Genomic DNA, 18,267 nt, shown 5'->3' on the forward strand with positions numbered 1-18,267 from the left:
TTTTAAAGCCGGAGCAGCAAGAGCAAGTTTTGGCTTACCTTGCAGACTCAGCCTCTAGCTCTTTTGCCTCCTCTTTTGAAACTGGTAAATGTAAAAGCAGCGCGTCGTTAGTGGATGTTCACGGTCAGGGACAAGTCGCTTCCTTGTCCTCTTCAGCAAAAACAACAACAGAGAAGGTTGCAGCAGGCGACACAACGGGTTACTCCATGGAGCTCTTTACACATACCGTCCCTGGCTTAGAAAGTGAAGCAGTTAACAGGCCATGCCCATTACAAGTTGAATCTGACATGGAGTGCACTGATGCACAGCCACAGCCAGACTACTATGCTGGTCCTTTGACTCAGACCACAACATTGCCCTCGCAGGGTACTGATCCAGAATCAGACCCTGATGAGACTATGTTGCCCCGTCACGAACGCTCTACCACCGACTTACACGGTGACACAGACAAAGTTGCGCACGAGCTAGAAGAGAAGGTTATAGATGACCCAGTTGTTGACCCCGATTGGCAGCCATTGGGGGAACAGGCTGCAGCGGCAGTAGTTCTGAAGCGGAGGAGGAGGGGCCGCAGCAGGCATCAACATCGCAACAGGTTCCATCTGCCGGGCCCGTAGATGGCCCAAAATGCGTGGCAAAGCCAAAACCTGTTGGAGGACAGCGTGGCCATCCGGTTAAAGCTCAGTCTGCAATGCCTGAAAAGCGATCCGAGGCTCGAAAGAGTGCAGTCTGGCATTTTTTTAAACAACATCCAATTGATCAGCGCAAAGTCATCTGTCAAAAATGTTCAACTACATTAAGCAGAGGTCAGAATCTGAAAAGTCTCAATACAAGTTGCATGCATAGACATTTAACCACCATGCATTTGCAAGCCTGGACTAATTATCAAACGTCCCTTAAGGTTGTAGCACCCTCGGCCAATGAAGCTAGTCAGCAACGCTACATCCCTGCCGTCACTGTAAGGCCACCATTTTCCGCACCACCTGCAGTATCTGTGCAGGTTTCTTTGCCAGGCCAAAGCAGTCAGGGTCAGGGAATCAACAGTTTCGTAGTAGGAAACACTGCATCTAGGGCACAGGCGGAAACAATACCGTCTCCAACCGTCTCTCAGTCTGCCATGTCCACCGGCACACCCGCTAGTTCCACGATCTCTAGCTCTCCAGTCCAGCTCACCCTACATGAGACTCTGGTTAGAAAAAGGAAGTACTTATCCTCGCATCCGCGTACACAGGGTTTGAACGCCCACATAGCTAGACTAATCTTGTTAGAGATGATGCCCTACCGGTTAGTTGAAAGTGAAGCTTTCAAAGCCCTGATGGACTACGCTGTACCACGCTACGAGCTACCCAGTCGACACTTCTTTTCGAGAAAAGCCATCCCAGCCCTCCACCAGCATGTTAAAGAGCGCATTGTCCATGCACTCAGGCAATCTGTGAGTACAAAGGTGCACCTGACAACAGATGCATGGACCAGTAGGCATGGCCAGGGACATTACGTGTCCATCACGGCACACTGGGTGAATGTGGTGGATGCAGGGTCCACAGGGGACATCAATTTCGGGACAGTTCTGCCTAGCCCACGGTCTAGGAAACAGTTGGCTGTAGGTGTTCGCACCCCCTCCTCCTCCTCCTCTTCGTCCTTCTGCAGAAGCGAGAGGTCGTCCACAGACCGCAGTCACCAAACCACTCCATCCGCAGCTGCCACTGTTGCACACCAGTTGTCCCATTATGGGGCAGCTACTGGCAAGCGTCAGCAGGCTTTATTGGCTATGAAGTGTTTGGGCGACAACAGACACACCGCGGAAGTTCTGTCCGAGTTCTTGCAGAGAGAAACGCAGTCGTGGCTGGGCACAGTAGATCTTGAGGCAGGCAAGGTAGTGAGTGATAACGGAAGGAATTTCATGGCTGCCATCTCCCTTTCCCAACTGAAACACATTCCTTGCCTTGCTCACACCTTAAACCTGGTGGTGCAGTGCTTCCTGAAATGTTATCCGGGGTTATCCGACCTGCTCCTCAAAGTGCGCGGACTTTGCTCACATATCCACCGTTCGCCCGTACACTCCAACCGTATGCAGACCTATCAGCGGTCTTTGAACCTTCCCCAGCATCGCCTAATCATAGACGTTGCAACAAGGTGGAACTCAACACTGCACATGCTTCAGAGACTGTGCGAACAGAGGCGGGCTGTTATGTTTTTGTGGGAGGATACACATACACGGGCAGGCAGTAGGATGGCAGACATGGAGTTGTCAGGTGTGTAGTGGTCGAAGATACAAGACATGTGTCAAGTCCTTCAGTGTTTTGAGGAATGCACACGGTTGGTTAGTGCAGACAACGTCATAATAAGCATTAGCATCCCCCTAATGCGTCTGCTGATGCAAAGTTTGAAGCACATAAAGGAGAAGGCATCTGCAGCCGAGGAAGAGGAAAGCCTTGATGACAGTCAGCCATTGTCTGGTCAGGGCAGTGTACAGGAGGAGGTAGCGGGCGAACAGGAGGAGGAGGACGAGGAGGACGATGGGGATGAGTATTTTTTTAATGAGGAAGCTTCTCCGGGGCCACTGGAAATTGGTGGCGTGGCAAGGCCGGGTTCTGGGTTTCTGAGGGACACAAGTGACGTAGATTTGCCTGAAACTGCCCCTCAACCAAGCACAACCGCAGATTTGACAACTGGAACTTTGGCACACATGGCGGATTATGCCTTACGTATCCTCAAAAGGGACACACGCATTACGAAAATGATGAACGATGACGATTAGTGGTTGGCCTGCCTCCTTGATCCTCGGTATAAAGGCAAATTGCAAAATATAATGCCACATGACAACTTGGAACTAATATTAGCAACCAAACAATCAACTCTTGTTGACCGTTTGCTTCAGTCATTCCCAGCACACAGCGCCCGTGATCGTTCCCACAAGAGCAGCAGGGGGCAGCAGACCAGAAGTGTTAGAGGTGCAGAAATCCGAAGTGGCGTTGGACAGAGGGGTTTTCTGACCAGGTTGTGGAGTGATTTTGCTATGACCGCAGACAGGACAGGTACTGCTGCATCAATTCAAAGTGACAGGAGACAACATTTGTCCAGTATGGTTACTAACTATCTTTCATCCCTTATCGATGTTCTACCTCAACCGTCATTCCCATTTGATTACTGGGCATCCAAATTAGACACTGCGCCTGTCTGCGGTCCCTCCTTCCACTAGTCCTCCACTGACCTGTCTACTGCTGCCCGTGTACCCCTGGAACCAATGTTAAAGTGCCTACAGCCCTAATTTATTATGTTAGGCCTTAGAAGCCTGTCTGCGGTCCCTCCTTCCACTAGGCCTCCACTGACCTGTCTACTGCTGCCCGTGTTCCCCTGGAACCAATTTTAAAGTGCCTACAGCCCTAATTTATTCTGTTAGGCTTACTACGACTGTCTGCGGTCAGTAGTGTATAATAGCCAGGTTTCGTCAAACTCAATCTGACAGGTGCCCCGCCCCTATCAAAGTGTATCAAAGTGTGTAACCCCTCCCCTCCCCTTGTCTGACGGCTGGTATCCAGCTGTCCCTCCTTGTTTGATTCCCCCTTTTGATATAGTTTAATATAGTTTAATTTGTTGTAGTTTTGATATTATTCCCGTATTTTGTGGAATAACACATGTTTATAATTATAGCCTAGTCGTGTATTTATTTTACACGTGGTTTATAACACCTTTTTCATTTGTTTTATAATAGATTTTATACGTAGCCCCGAGTTTGATTCTGTAAGCTTTTGTTTTATTCACAGTGTATCCATATAGTGAATAGGGCTGATGTTTCTGTATGCAATCCTACAGCCTGTTATGTGAAAAGTATTCTCAAACACTAACTAAATGGTAAACATTACCTAAATTAGGTTAACTGTGGGTCAGAGGCTTATAGCACCTAGGTCAGGCAATTGTTGTTGTATTTGCGTACCCCATAAATGTTTATTCTCACAAACAGAAAAGTTATTGTGTCCTGAAGATGGCATCTGAGGTTATTTGTTTTTTGTATTAGCTTTCTCAGAAAACAGCTGTGTTATCTGAGGGTCAGATATTTTTGTACAAACTCATGCTGTTTGGTGATCTTTGTGAAGCAGAACTTTGTTTTATAACACATTTGTACTTGTATTGTACCTGAATTGATATTTGCTTTCTCTTTTTTGTGTCCTGAAGATGGCATCTGCAAAGTTATTTGTTATCTACTGAGGCCATTGCAAGTTGTGTTTATTCACATTGTAGCAGGTTTTATCCTTGTGGCTGCCTTATATACACAGAAGAGATATGCACCAATGTCACAACACAAGTTATAATATGACCCAATGTTACAACACAAGTAAGAAGCGTCGTGTTTTATACGAATAAAAGTCATTTAGGACTTATGTTATCATGTTTTTGCACTTTATTAATATGCTGTCCACATAGGTCAGTGATTTTTGCACTTTATTAATATGCAGGTCACATAGGTCAGTGATTTTTGCACTTTATTAACATACAACACACAAGAAATAGACATTTAGAACTTATTTATGATTAATATGCGATTATTAGGCATTTAGGACTTATGTTATCATGTTTTTGCACTTTATTAATATGCTGACCACATAGGTCAAGGATTTTTGCACTTTATTAATATGCGGTCCACATAGGTCAGTGATTTTTGCACTTTATTAACATACCACACAAGAAATAGACATTTAGAACTTATTTATGATTAATATGCGATTATTAGGCATTTAGGACTTATGTTATCATGTTTTTGCACTTTATTAATATGCGGTTATTAGTCATTTAGGACTTATGTTATCATGTTTTTGCACTTTATTAATATGCTGACCACATAGGTCAGGGATTTTTTGTACTTTATTAATATGCGGACCACAAACACTTCTGCACCCACGGGCACTTCTCAACCAACCATGCATCCGGTACTCATCAGTCACTGTGAAATAATGCAAAAATACATCTGTGCGCGGCTGTCGGCATCAACATTGTGCTATTATAAGTTTATGGTTCTGTAAAGAACACGCAACACATACAGAACTCACACACACACACAAATACACACAGCACACAACACGCACACATTTCTCAAAATGCCATACACTTCAGAATATATTTGCAATTCACTACGCATGTAACACATATTTCTTCGCCCCACACGCATTTAACAGTCTTTCATATGTATCGCAGAAAGATTTTAGTTCCAACTGCGGGTCAGCGGCTTAAAGAAAAGTTATTGTGGCCTTGATTCTGGGGTAACACATGTTTATAAATATAACCTAGTCGTGTATTTATTTTACACATGGTTTATAACACATTTCATTTGTTTTTGTTGTTTGATTGTCATGTAAGAAGCGTTGTGTTTTATACGAATATAAAAGTGACACATTCCCATATATTATTACAGCTTTCATTAATTCTACATTATTTTAGCACATATTAATTTTACACTATTAATTTTACAGGAGCCTGTGCTGCCTATAATTTGACACCTTTTTATACAAAGACATCTAACATATACAGACTTTTAATATTTTTGTGTAAAATCGCGGTCAGACAGGCACAAACACACACACACACAAATACACACAGCACACAACACGCACACATTTCTCAAAATGCCATACACTTCAGAATATATTTGCAATTCACTACGCATGTAACACATATTTCTTCGCCCCACACGCATTTAACAGTCTTTCATATGTATCGCAGAAAGATTTTAGTTCCAACTGCGGGTCAGCGGCTTAAAGAAAAGTTATTGTGGCCTTGATTCTGGGGTAACACATGTTTATAAATATAACCTAGTCGTGTATTTATTTTACACATGGTTTATAACACATTTCATTTGTTTTTGTTGTTTGATTGTCATGTAAGAAGCGTTGTGTTTTATACGAATATAAAAGTGACACATTCCCATATATTATTACAGCTTTCATTAATTCTACATTATTTTAGCACATATTAATTTTACACTATTAATTTTACAGGAGCCTGTGCTGCCTATAATTTGACTCCTTTTTATACAAAGACATCTAACATATACAGACTTTTAATATTTTTGTGTAAAATCGCGGTCAGACAGGCACAAACACACACACACACAAATACACACAGCACACAACACGCACACATTTCTCAAAATGCCATACACTTCAGAATATATTTGCAATTCACTACGCATGTAACACATATTTCTTCGCCCCACACGCATTTAACAGTCTTTCATATGTATCGCAGAAAGATTTTAGTTCCAACTGCGGGTCAGCGGCTTAAAGAAAAGTTATTGTGGCCTTGATTCTGGGGTAACACATGTTTATAAATATAACCTAGTCGTGTATTTATTTTACACATGGTTTATAACACATTTCATTTGTTTTTGTTGTTTGATTGTCATGTAAGAAGCGTTGTGTTTTATACGAATATAAAAGTGACACATTCCCATATATTATTACAGCTTTCATTAATTCTACATTATTTTAGCACATATTAATTTTACACTATTAATTTTACAGGAGCCTGTGCTGCCTATAATTTGACTCCTTTTTATACAAAGACATCTAACATATACAGACTTTTAATATTTTTGTGTAAAATCGCGGTCAGACAGGCACAAACACACACACACACACACACACACACGCACACAACACAGAACCACACACAACAAACACACAGAACCCACACACACACACACACACACACAAGAAATAGACATTTAGGACTTATTTATGTTATTATCTTTATGCACTTTGAATGTGCTGTCTATAATTTGACTCTATCCTTGTTTTGTTGAAAATAACTGGACATACATAAGAAACCGGGCAATATATCTTTATAGAAATAACACTTCTGCACTCTTTGTGTATTTCTATCAGTTTTATTCAGGCATTTATAACACAACATGTTTGATATTGGTAATTTGATTCTGGGAACACATTTTAAGTTACTGCTGCACATGTATTACTGTTTTTCTTGTTTTTTTGTGTAAAATTTCGTTGTTGGCTTACAAAGACATTTCTTTGAGAAATGTGTAGCATAACCAATTACCCATCACGGCCACTAGATGGCAGAATATCATATTAATTATTCTGGGATAACATTTCTCTTTGGGCATTTCTATCAGTTTTATTTATGCTTTTATAACACAACATGTCTGCTATTGTTAATTTGATTCGGGGATAACACATGTTTATAAAAATAACGCTATAGCAAGCGGTAATGTCAAATTCTGAAAATAGCCATTTTATATTGAATTACTAACATTTTTCTATTTTAGCGCTGACACAGCCACATATATTATTCCAGCTTTCTTTAATTCTGCATTATTTTATCACATGATGAAAATAGTCATTTTATATTGAATTACTGCAGCTCGCGGCGCGTTACCACTGGACTCGTTTCTCAATTAATTTCCCAGCTGACGACGCTATCTATAATTCTGCGTATACCTTAGGCGTGTATTTACATGACAGTGTAATTATTTCTCACAATAAAACAACAGCTCAAATTTTAAGTTAGCTAACAGCATAATGATGACAAATGCATCTTTGCGGAATCTGATAACGACACGCTGAACAAAGGACGGAGCCTGACAAATACACACAACACACAACACGCACATATTATGAAAAATGACAACCATTGTATGTGATTTAAAAGACTTTAGTTAGATTTATCAGGGGTGATTTAGTTTGAAAGCACGCAACTCCTCGGTAATGTCATGTGTTGGACACGCATTTAACAGTCTTTCATATGTATCGCAGAAAGATTTTAGTTCCATCTGTGCGAGTTTGCTTTGAGCGTACTGCGCAGACATGTCAGTAAACATTTTGACATGGTCAGCATTCCACGAAGGACGACCTGTGTAAGGTGTATGTACAGCAACTTTCTGCTTTCTACCTACACGGCGTCGGGATACGGTTCGTTTCTTTAGAGGTAATACAGGGGCAAAAACGCTAGAAAAGTCTGCAAGAGCAGTATCTGCAGATTGCACAGTCTGGCACACAGGTATATTGAGGGGCTCTGTGGGTGACCACATACCCTCGGAGAGCTGTTCAATTTCTCTGTTTTCAGGCGTAACTTGGGGTATGGCGCTTGTGCTATTGGCGGGCCGAGTTATGCGGGGCCTAGCGTTCGGCGCTGCACGTTTCTCTCTTGAAACGTTCGTATATTTCTGATGTGAAATCTTGGGGCTTGTATTCCCGGGTTGTTTTGGGGCAGCGTAGCATTCATCACGATCCACAACACAGATGGGCGAGAGAGATGTTGTTCGCACCGCCGTATTAGCTCTTTGTGGTTGATTCTCTTCAGTGTCGTAATTACGCCGGTGCAAAACTCGTTGTTGAAGAGGCGACGTATCTAAAAGAAAAGATACAAGTGGCGGTTAGCCGCGAAACGGCGCAAAATTGGAAAAGCTAAACGGCGACGCATAGCTATGATCATACGTAATATTTGAAAAGTTAATGGGGACAGGTAGCCATGAAATCATTGTAACAATATTTACATAAACCTGTATAGAGCAGTCCAGATATATACTTACAAGTATGAAGCGGGAATTGTCCCACATCAGCTCCTGGTTTAACGGGAGGCGCAATGCTCAAACTCGCAGAGGCGGGAATATTCTCTTTTTCAAGCTGTATTTTCCGGGCAACTAGATTAGCGGGCGTAAGTAAAAATATAACGATTAGCGAACACAGAATTGATTTTCTACACAAAACTGCAGCGGTGAGAAGAATATATATATATATATATATATATATATATATATATATTCAAAAATGAATTTTCTGACAGTTAGCTAGCAGCTGTAAGTAAATATGAGTATTACACAAAAGTGAGAATCGACTGTATTTCAAGTGAACAGATACCTTTTCTATTCTTGAAACATCGGCGTAACGAGTTGCCGCGTCTTTTAGGCGCATCGGGTTTCGCTGAAGTTGCAGGGTTCTTGACATCTATGATCTCCACGTCTGAACCCAGCGTATCGCGTGGTTCGGGAACACACCAGTTTTCAGCCATAGCGTCAGATGTCTCCGTGTCAGTATCTGTATGAGAAATTGCGCGTAGTTCGTGTTTACATACAAAGGATTAAAGCAACTGATATAGTATAATATAGTTTTATGGTATAAACATATTTGCGGTGTAAATTAATATAGCAAGACTTATGCCGCTATATATTAATAATTCAGTATTATATTGATGGCTACCGCTATTATTTGTTTTATTAATTTAATCATATATTTATTATGCCATAATTTGTGTAATACAATAGTTAATAGATGCTATAGTTTTACGCCATAAACAGTATATATTAACATAGATAATATATATATATATATATATATATATTTAGCTTTCTTACATGTGATACATGAAAGATAAATATCTTTGTACCGTGTTACAATGACATTTTTCCCTATCTAAAAGCAAAAAGGTGCTCCTAATTACCCATGATGAGATGAAGAGCAGGCCCATTATCGGCTATCGGCGCCACGGCTTCAATGCGCGCATAATTCTGCGTTATGAAATTATTGCGCCAATCGGGCGACATACACGGCTCTTAAATAAGAAAGAATGCATGAATATATAATTAATATAATTTACTTATAATATAATGACACAATCAGAATGAGTCAATACTCTGTACATTATACGCGTATAATACCGAGTTAATACATGCATTAATTGCATGTATGACTGTGTTCTGGGTGTTAACAGAAGGCGTGTGATGTGGCGTAACTGGGTGTGTTTCTGGGTGTTAACACCTGAGTTGCTTTCTGACACTCAGGATAAATACAGCTGCCTGTCCCACTACAGTACAACAGACATCCACCAGAAGTCCGACTAGGATAAAAAGCAGAGCTATTCTAAATGTAAGTATATAAGACAGTTGTGTTATTATTCGCAAATGCATAATTATATTTAACTATGCATCTCTAAACCATAATTAAGGATGTTATTTGTTTAATAAGTTAGTGTTATACTGGCAGCTAACTGCATATTTAGTAGCGATGTATAATATAGTTTTTTACTGTATAAGCAATATTTGTGGGACATAATTAATATAGAAAGGCTTATGGATGGGGCATAACAACCATTGTTATCTGACATGTGCGCGCAATTAGTCACGGGTGCCGTATAATGCTGTTTCCTGTAGGTGTGTTCACGGTGGGTGGTAATTTCTCTCTGAACAGTTGCGCTACTCTCTGAAAAGTAGGTGTTTACTGTTTTATTTGCGGTCTAATATTATCAATGCCTGTAAAGCATATTTTTGTAACGTAGTTTTAAACTGTATTTATTGGCGGCGCAGTTATAGATAAAACTTATCCCCTATTTATTTAAGATGGAAGCCCAATACCCTCGCGAGCAATGCAGCCCCCTTCTTGCAAGCACACAATTAGGTATTATACGCGTATAATGTACAGAGTATTGACTCATTCTGATTGTGTCATTATATTATAAGTAAATTATATTAATTATATATTCATGCATTCTTTCTTATTTAAGAGCCGTGTATGTCGCCCGATTGGCGCAATAATTTCATAACGCAGAATTATGCGCGCATTGAAGCCGTGGCGCCGATAGCCGATAATGGGCCTGCTCTTCATCTCATCATGGGTAATTAGGAGCACCTTTTTGCTTTTAGATAGGGAAAAATGTCATTGTAACACGGTACAAAGATATTTATCTTTCATGTATCACATGTAAGAAAGCTAAATATATATATATATATATATATATATTATCTATGTTAATATATACTGTTTATGGCGTAAAACTATAGCATCTATTAACTATTGTATTACACAAATTATGGCATAATAAATATATGATTAAATTAATAAAACAAATAATAGCGGTAGCCATCAATATAATACTGAATTATTAATATATAGCGGCATAAGTCTTGCTATATTAATTTACACCGCAAATATGTTTATACCATAAAACTATATTATACTATATCAGTTGCTTTAATCCTTTGTATGTAAACACGAACTACGCGCAATTTCTCATACAGATACTGACACGGAGACATCTGACGCTATGGCTGAAAACTGGTGTGTTCCCGAACCACGCGATACGCTGGGTTCAGACGTGGAGATCATAGATGTCAAGAACCCTGCAACTTCAGCGAAACCCGATGCGCCTAAAAGACGCGGCAACTCGTTACGCCGATGTTTCAAGAATAGAAAAGGTATCTGTTCACTTGAAATACAGTCGATTCTCACTTTTGTGTAATACTCATATTTACTTACAGCTGCTAGCTAACTGTCAGAAAATTCATTTTTGAATATATATATATATATATATATATATATATATATATATTCTTCTCACCGCTGCAGTTTTGTGTAGAAAATCAATTCTGTGTTCGCTAATCGTTATATTTTTACTTACGCCCGCTAATCTAGTTGCCCGGAAAATACAGCTTGAAAAAGAGAATATTCCCGCCTCTGCGAGTTTGAGCATTGCGCCTCCCGTTAAACCAGGAGCTGATGTGGGACAATTCCCGCTTCATACTTGTAAGTATATATCTGGACTGCTCTATACAGGTTTATGTAAATATTGTTACAATGATTTCATGGCTACCTGTCCCCATTAACTTTTCAAATATTACGTATGATCATAGCTATGCGTCGCCGTTTAGCTTTTCCAATTTTGCGCCGTTTCGCGGCTAACCGCCACTTGTATCTTTTCTTTTAGATACGTCGCCTCTTCAACAACGAGTTTTGCACCGGCGTAATTACGACACTGAAGAGAATCAACCACAAAGAGCTAATACGGCGGTGCGAACAACATCTCTCTCGCCCATCTGTGTTGTGGATCGTGATGAATGCTACGCTGCCCCAAAACAACCCGGGAATACAAGCCCCAAGATTTCACATCAGAAATATACGAACGTTTCAAGAGAGAAACGTGCAGCGCCGAACGCTAGGCCCCGCATAACTCGGCCCGCCAATAGCACAAGCGCCATACCCCAAGTTACGCCTGAAAACAGAGAAATTGAACAGCTCTCCGAGGGTATGTGGTCACCCACAGAGCCCCTCAATATACCTGTGTGCCAGACTGTGCAATCTGCAGATACTGCTCTTGCAGACTTTTCTAGCGTTTTTGCCCCTGTATTACCTCTAAAGAAACGAACCGTATCCCGACGCCGTGTAGGTAGAAAGCAGAAAGTTGCTGTACATACACCTTACACAGGTCGTCCTTCGTGGAATGCTGACCATGTCAAAATGTTTACTGACATGTCTGCGCAGTACGCTCAAAGCAAACTCGCACAGATGGAACTAAAATCTTTCTGCGATACATATGAAAGACTGTTAAATGCGTGTCCAACACATGACATTACCGAGGAGTTGCGTGCTTTCAAACTAAATCACCCCTGATAAATCTAACTAAAGTCTTTTAAATCACATACAATGGTTGTCATTTTTCATAATATGTGCGTGTTGTGTGTTGTGTGTATTTGTCAGGCTCCGTCCTTTGTTCAGCGTGTCGTTATCAGATTCCGCAAAGATGCATTTGTCATCATTATGCTGTTAGCTAACTTAAAATTTGAGCTGTTGTTTTATTGTGAGAAATAATTACACTGTCATGTAAATACACGCCTAAGGTATACGCAGAATTATAGATAGCGTCGTCAGCTGGGAAATTAATTGAGAAACGAGTCCAGTGGTAACGCGCCGCGAGCTGCAGTAATTCAATATAAAATGACTATTTTCATCATGTGATAAAATAATGCAGAATTAAAGAAAGCTGGAATAATATATGTGGCTGTGTCAGCGCTAAAATAGAAAAATGTTAGTAATTCAATATAAAATGGCTATTTTCAGAATTTGACATTACCGCTTGCTATAGCGTTATTTTTATAAACATGTGTTATCCCCGAATCAAATTAACAATAGCAGACATGTTGTGTTATAAAAGCATAAATAAAACTGATAGAAATGCCCAAAGAGAAATGTTATCCCAGAATAATTAATATGATATTCTGCCATCTAGTGGCCGTGATGGGTAATTGGTTATGCTACACATTTCTCAAAGAAATGTCTTTGTAAGCCAACAACGAAATTTTACACAAAAAAACAAGAAAAACAGTAATACATGTGCAGCAGTAACTTAAAATGTGTTCCCAGAATCAAATTACCAATATCAAACATGTTGTGTTATAAATGCCTGAATAAAACTGATAGAAATACACAAAGAGTGCAGAAGTGTTATTTCTATAAAGATATATTGCCCGGTTTCTTATGTATGTCCAGTTATTTTCAACAAAACAAGGATAGAGTCAAATTATAGACAGCACATTCAAAGTGCATAAAGATAATAACATAAATAAGTCCTAAATGTCTATTTCTTGTGTGTGTGTGTGTGTGTGTGTGGGTTCTGTGTGTTTGTTGTGTGTGGTTCTGTGTTGTGTGCGTGTGTGTGTGTGTGTGTGTGTGTGTTTGTGCCTGTCTGACCGCGATTTTACACAAAAATATTAAAAGTCTGTATATGTTAGATGTCTTTGTATAAAAAGGAGTCAAATTATAGGCAGCACAGGCTCCTGTAAAATTAATAGTGTAAAATTAATATGTGCTAAAATAATGTAGAATTAATGAAAGCTGTAATAATATATGGGAATGTGTCACTTTTATATTCGTATAAAACACAACGCTTCTTACATGACAATCAAACAACAAAAACAAATGAAATGTGTTATAAACCATGTGTAAAATAAATACACGACTAGGTTATATTTATAAACATGTGTTACCCCAGAATCAAGGCCACAATAACTTTTCTTTAAGCCGCTGACCCGCAGTTGGAACTAAAATCTTTCTGCGATACATATGAAAGACTGTTAAATGCGTGTGGGGCGAAGAAATATGTGTTACATGCGTAGTGAATTGCAAATATATTCTGAAGTGTATGGCATTTTGAGAAATGTGTGCGTGTTGTGTGCTGTGTGTATTTGTGTGTGTGTGTGTTTGTGCCTGTCTGACCGCGATTTTACACAAAAATATTAAAAGTCTGTATATGTTAGATGTCTTTGTATAAAAAGGAGTCAAATTATAGGCAGCACAGGCTCCTGTAAAATTAATAGTGTAAAATTAATATGTGCTAAAATAATGTAGAATTAATGAAAGCTGTAATAATATATGGGAATGTGTCACTTTTATATTCGTATAAAACACAACGCTTCTTACATGACAATCAAACAACAAAAACAAATGAAATGTGTTATAAACCATGTGTAAAATAAATACACGACTAGGTTATATTTATAAACATGTGTTACCCCAGAATCAAGGCCACAATAACTTTTCTTTAAGCCGCTGACCCGCAGTTGGAACTAAAATCTTTCTGCGATACATATGAAAGACTGTTAAATGCGTGTGGGGCGAAGAAATATGTGTTACATGCGTAGTGAATTGCAAATATATTCTGAAGTGTATGGCATTTTGAGAAATGTGTGCGTGTTGTGTGCTGTGTGTATTTGTGTGTGTGTGTGTTTGTGCCTGTCTGACCGCGATTTTACACAAAAATATTAAAAGTCTGTATATGTTAGATGTCTTTGTATAAAAAGGTGTCAAATTATAGGCAGCACAGGCTCCTGTAAAATTAATAGTGTAAAATTAATATGTGCTAAAATAATGTAGAATTAATGAAAGCTGTAATAATATATGGGAATGTGTCACTTTTATATTCGTATAAAACACAACGCTTCTTACATGACAATCAAACAACAAAAACAAATGAAATGTGTTATAAACCATGTGTAAAATAAATACACGACTAGGTTATATTTATAAACATGTGTTACCCCAGAATCAAGGCCACAATAACTTTTCTTTAAGCCGCTGACCCGCAGTTGGAACTAAAATCTTTCTGCGATACATATGAAAGACTGTTAAATGCGTGTGGGGCGAAGAAATATGTGTTACATGCGTAGTGAATTGCAAATATATTCTGAAGTGTATGGCATTTTGAGAAATGTGTGCGTGTTGTGTGCTGTGTGTATTTGTGTGTGTGTGTGAGTTCTGTATGTGTTGCGTGTTCTTTACAGAACCATAAACTTATAATAGCACAATGTTGATGCCGACAGCCGCGCACAGATGTATTTTTGCATTATTTCACAGTGACTGATGAGTACCGGATGCATGGTTGGTTGAGAAGTGCCCGTGGGTGCAGAAGTGTTTGTGGTCCGCATATTAATAAAGTACAAAAAATCCCTGACCTATGTGGTCAGCATATTAATAAAGTGCAAAAACATGATAACATAAGTCCTAAATGACTAATAACCGCATATTAATAAAGTGCAAAAACATGATAACATAAGTCCTAAATGCCTAATAATCGCATATTAATCATAAATAAGTTCTAAATGTCTATTTCTTGTGTGGTATGTTAATAAAGTGCAAAAATCACTGACCTATGTGGACCGCATATTAATAAAGTGCAAAAATCCTTGACCTATGTGGTCAGCATATTAATAAAGTGCAAAAACATGATAACATAAGTCCTAAATGCCTAATAATCGCATATTAATCATAAATAAGTTCTAAATGTCTATTTCTTGTGTGTTGTATGTTAATAAAGTGCAAAAATCACTGACCTATGTGACCTGCATATTAATAAAGTGCAAAAATCACTGACCTATGTGGACAGCATATTAATAAAGTGCAAAAACATGATAACATAAGTCCTAAATGACTTTTATTCGTATAAAACACGACGCTTCTTACTTGTGTTGTAACATTGGGTCATATTATAACTTGTGTTGTGACATTGGTGCATATCTCTTCTGTGTATATAAGGCAGCCACAAGGATAAAACCTGCTACAATGTGAATAAACACAACTTGCAATGGCCTCAGTAGATAACAAATAACTTTGCAGATGCCATCTTCAGGACACAAAAAAGAGAAAGCAAATATCAATTCAGGTACAATACAAGTACAAATGTGTTATAAAACAAAGTTCTGCTTCACAAAGATCACCAAACAGCATGAGTTTGTACAAAAATATCTGACCCTCAGATAACACAGCTGTTTTCTGAGAAAGCTAATACAAAAAACAAATAACCTCAGATGCCATCTTCAGGACACAATAACTTTTCTGTTTGTGAGAATAAACATTTATGGGGTACGCAAATACAACAACAATTGCCTGACCTAGGTGCTATAAGCCTCTGACCCACAGTTAACCTAATTTAGGTAATGTTTACCATTTAGTTAGTGTTTGAGAATACTTTTCACATAACAGGCTGTAGGATTGCATACAGAAACATCAGCCCTATTCACTATATGGATACACTGTGAATAAAACAAAAGCTTACAGAATCAAACTCGGGGCTACGTATAAAATCTATTATAAAACAAATGAAAAAGGTGTTATAAACCACGTGTAAAATAAATACACGACTAGGCTATAATTATAAACATGTGTTATTCCACAAAATACGGGAATAATATCAAAACTACAACAAATTAAACTATATTAAACTATATCAAAAGGGGGAATCAAACAAGGAGGGACAGCTGGATACCAGCCGTCAGACAAGGGGAGGGGAGGGGTTACACACTTTGATACACTTTGATAGGGGCGGGGCACCTGTCAGATTGAGTTTGACGAAACCTGGCTATTATACACTACTGCGGTCCCTCCTTCCACTAGGCCTCCACTGACCTGTCTACTGCTGCCCGTGTACCCCTGGAACCAATGTTAAAGTGCCTACAGCCCTAATTTATTATGTTAGGCCTACTACGCCTGTCTGCGGTCCCTCCTTCCACTAGTCCTCCACTGACCTGTCTACTGCTGCCCGTGTACCCCTGGAACCAATGTTAAAGTGCCTACAGCCCTAATTTATTATGCTAGGCCTTCGAAGCCTGTCTGCGGTCTCTCCTTCCACTAGGCCTCCACTGACCTGTCTACTGCTGCCCGTGTTCCCCTGGAACCAATTATAAAGTGCCTACAGCCCTAATTTATTATGTTAGGCCTTCGAAGCCTGTATGCGGTTCCTCCTTCCACTAGTCCTCCACTGACCTGTCTACTGCTGCCCGTGTTCCCCTGGAACCAATTTTAAAGTGCCTACAGCCCTAATTTATTATGTTAGGCCTTCGAAGGCTGTCTGCGGTCCCTCCTTCCACTAGTCCTCCACTGACCTGTCTACTGCTGCCCGTGTTCCCCTGGAACCAATTTTAAAGTGCCTACAGCCCTAATTTATTCTGTTAGGCCTACTATGCCTGTCTGCGGTCCCTCCTTCCAGTAGGCCTCCACTGACCTGTCTACTGCTGCCCGTGTACCCCTGGAACCAATGTTAAAGTGCCTACAACCCTAATTTATTATGTTAGGCCTTCAAAGCCAGTCTGCGGTCCCTCCTTCCACTAGTCCTCCACTGACCTGTCTACTGCTGCCCGTGTTCCCCTGGAACCAATTTTAAAGTGCCTACAACCCTAATTTATTATGTTAGGCCTTCGAAGGCTGTCTGCGGTCTCTCCTTCCACTAGGTCTCCACTGACCTGTCTACTGCTGCCCGTGTACCCCTGGAACCAATGTTAAAGTGCCTGCAGCCCTAATTTATTATGTTAGGCCTTCGAAGCCTGTCTGCGGTCCCTCCTTCCACTAGTCCTCCACTGACCTGTCTACTGCTGCCCGTGTTCCCCTGGAACCAATTTTAAAGTGCCTACAGCCCTAATTTATTCTGTTAGGCCTACTATGCCTGTCTGCGGTCCCTCCTTCCACTAGTCCTCCACTGACCTGTCTACTGCTGCCCGTGTACCCCTGGAACCAATGTTAAAGTGCCTACAGCCCTAATTTATTATGTTAGGCCTTCAAAGCCTGTCTGCGGTCCCTCCTTCCACTAGGCCTCCACTGACCTGTCTACTGCTGTCTGTGTTCCCCTGGAACCAATTTTAAAGTGTCTACAGCCCTAATTTATTATGTTAGGCCTTCGAAGCCTGTCTGCGGTCCCTCCTTCCACTAGTCCTCCACTGACCTGTCTACTGCTGCCCGTGTTCCCCTGGAACCAATGTTAAAGTGCCTACAGCCCTAATTTATTCTGTTAGGCCTACTACGCCTGTCTGCGGTCCCTCCTTCCACTAGGCCTCCACTGACCTGTCTACTGCTGCCCGTGTACCACGGGAACCAATGTTAAAGTGCCTACAGCCCTAATTTATTATGTTAGGCCTTCGAAGCCTGTCTGCGGTCCATCCTTCCACTAGGCCTCCACTGACCTGTCTACTGCTGCCCGTGTTCCCCTGGAACCAATTTTAAAGTG

At 40.1% G+C, this 18,267-nt stretch overlaps 2 protein-coding genes across 2 annotated transcripts; one reads left to right on the top strand and one right to left on the bottom strand.

Annotated features, from left to right (window-relative positions):
• Positions 1-5,536: 5,536 nt before the first annotated feature.
• Positions 5,537-9,195, bottom strand: LOC138680689 (uncharacterized). The gene is made up of 3 exons (XM_069767987.1): positions 8,868-9,195; positions 8,540-8,650; positions 5,537-8,358 (listed from the first exon to the last, which is right to left on the bottom strand). The coding sequence occupies exons 1-3, from the start codon at positions 9,016-9,018 to the stop codon at positions 7,676-7,678; spliced, it is 945 nt and encodes a 314-aa protein (XP_069624088.1). The 5' UTR covers positions 9,019-9,195; the 3' UTR covers positions 5,537-7,675.
• Positions 9,196-9,625: 430 nt separating this feature from the next.
• On the top strand, positions 9,626-14,528 carry LOC138637531 (uncharacterized). The gene is made up of 6 exons (XM_069726308.1): positions 9,626-9,872; positions 10,343-10,400; positions 10,507-10,617; positions 11,021-11,197; positions 11,415-11,525; positions 11,707-14,528. The coding sequence occupies exons 2-6, from the start codon at positions 10,343-10,345 to the stop codon at positions 12,387-12,389; spliced, it is 1,140 nt and encodes a 379-aa protein (XP_069582409.1). The 5' UTR covers positions 9,626-9,872; the 3' UTR covers positions 12,390-14,528.
• The last annotated feature ends 3,739 nt before the right edge of the window (positions 14,529-18,267 follow it).

Source organism: Ranitomeya imitator, chromosome 5 (genome assembly GCF_032444005.1).
Source record: "Ranitomeya imitator isolate aRanImi1 chromosome 5, aRanImi1.pri, whole genome shotgun sequence".
Classification (NCBI taxonomy): domain Eukaryota; kingdom Metazoa; phylum Chordata; class Amphibia; order Anura; family Dendrobatidae; genus Ranitomeya; species Ranitomeya imitator.

Coding starts and splice junctions, on each gene's coding strand:
- LOC138637531 (XM_069726308.1), top strand. CDS start 10,343: ATGGAAGCCCAATACCCTCGCGAGCAATGCAGCCCCCTTCTTGCAAGC. Junction 10,618..11,020: donor TGCTCTTCATCTCATCATGG/GTAATTAGGAGC, acceptor TTTCTCATACAG/ATACTGACACGGAGACATCT. Junction 11,198..11,414: donor ATGTTTCAAGAATAGAAAAG/GTATCTGTTCAC, acceptor CCGCTAATCTAG/TTGCCCGGAAAATACAGCTT.
- LOC138680689 (XM_069767987.1), bottom strand. CDS start 9,018: ATGGCTGAAAACTGGTGTGTTCCCGAACCACGCGATACGCTGGGTTCA. Junction 8,651..8,867: donor ATGTTTCAAGAATAGAAAAG/GTATCTGTTCAC, acceptor CCGCTAATCTAG/TTGCCCGGAAAATACAGCTT. Junction 8,359..8,539: donor ACAATTCCCGCTTCATACTT/GTAAGTATATAT, acceptor CTTTTCTTTTAG/ATACGTCGCCTCTTCAACAA.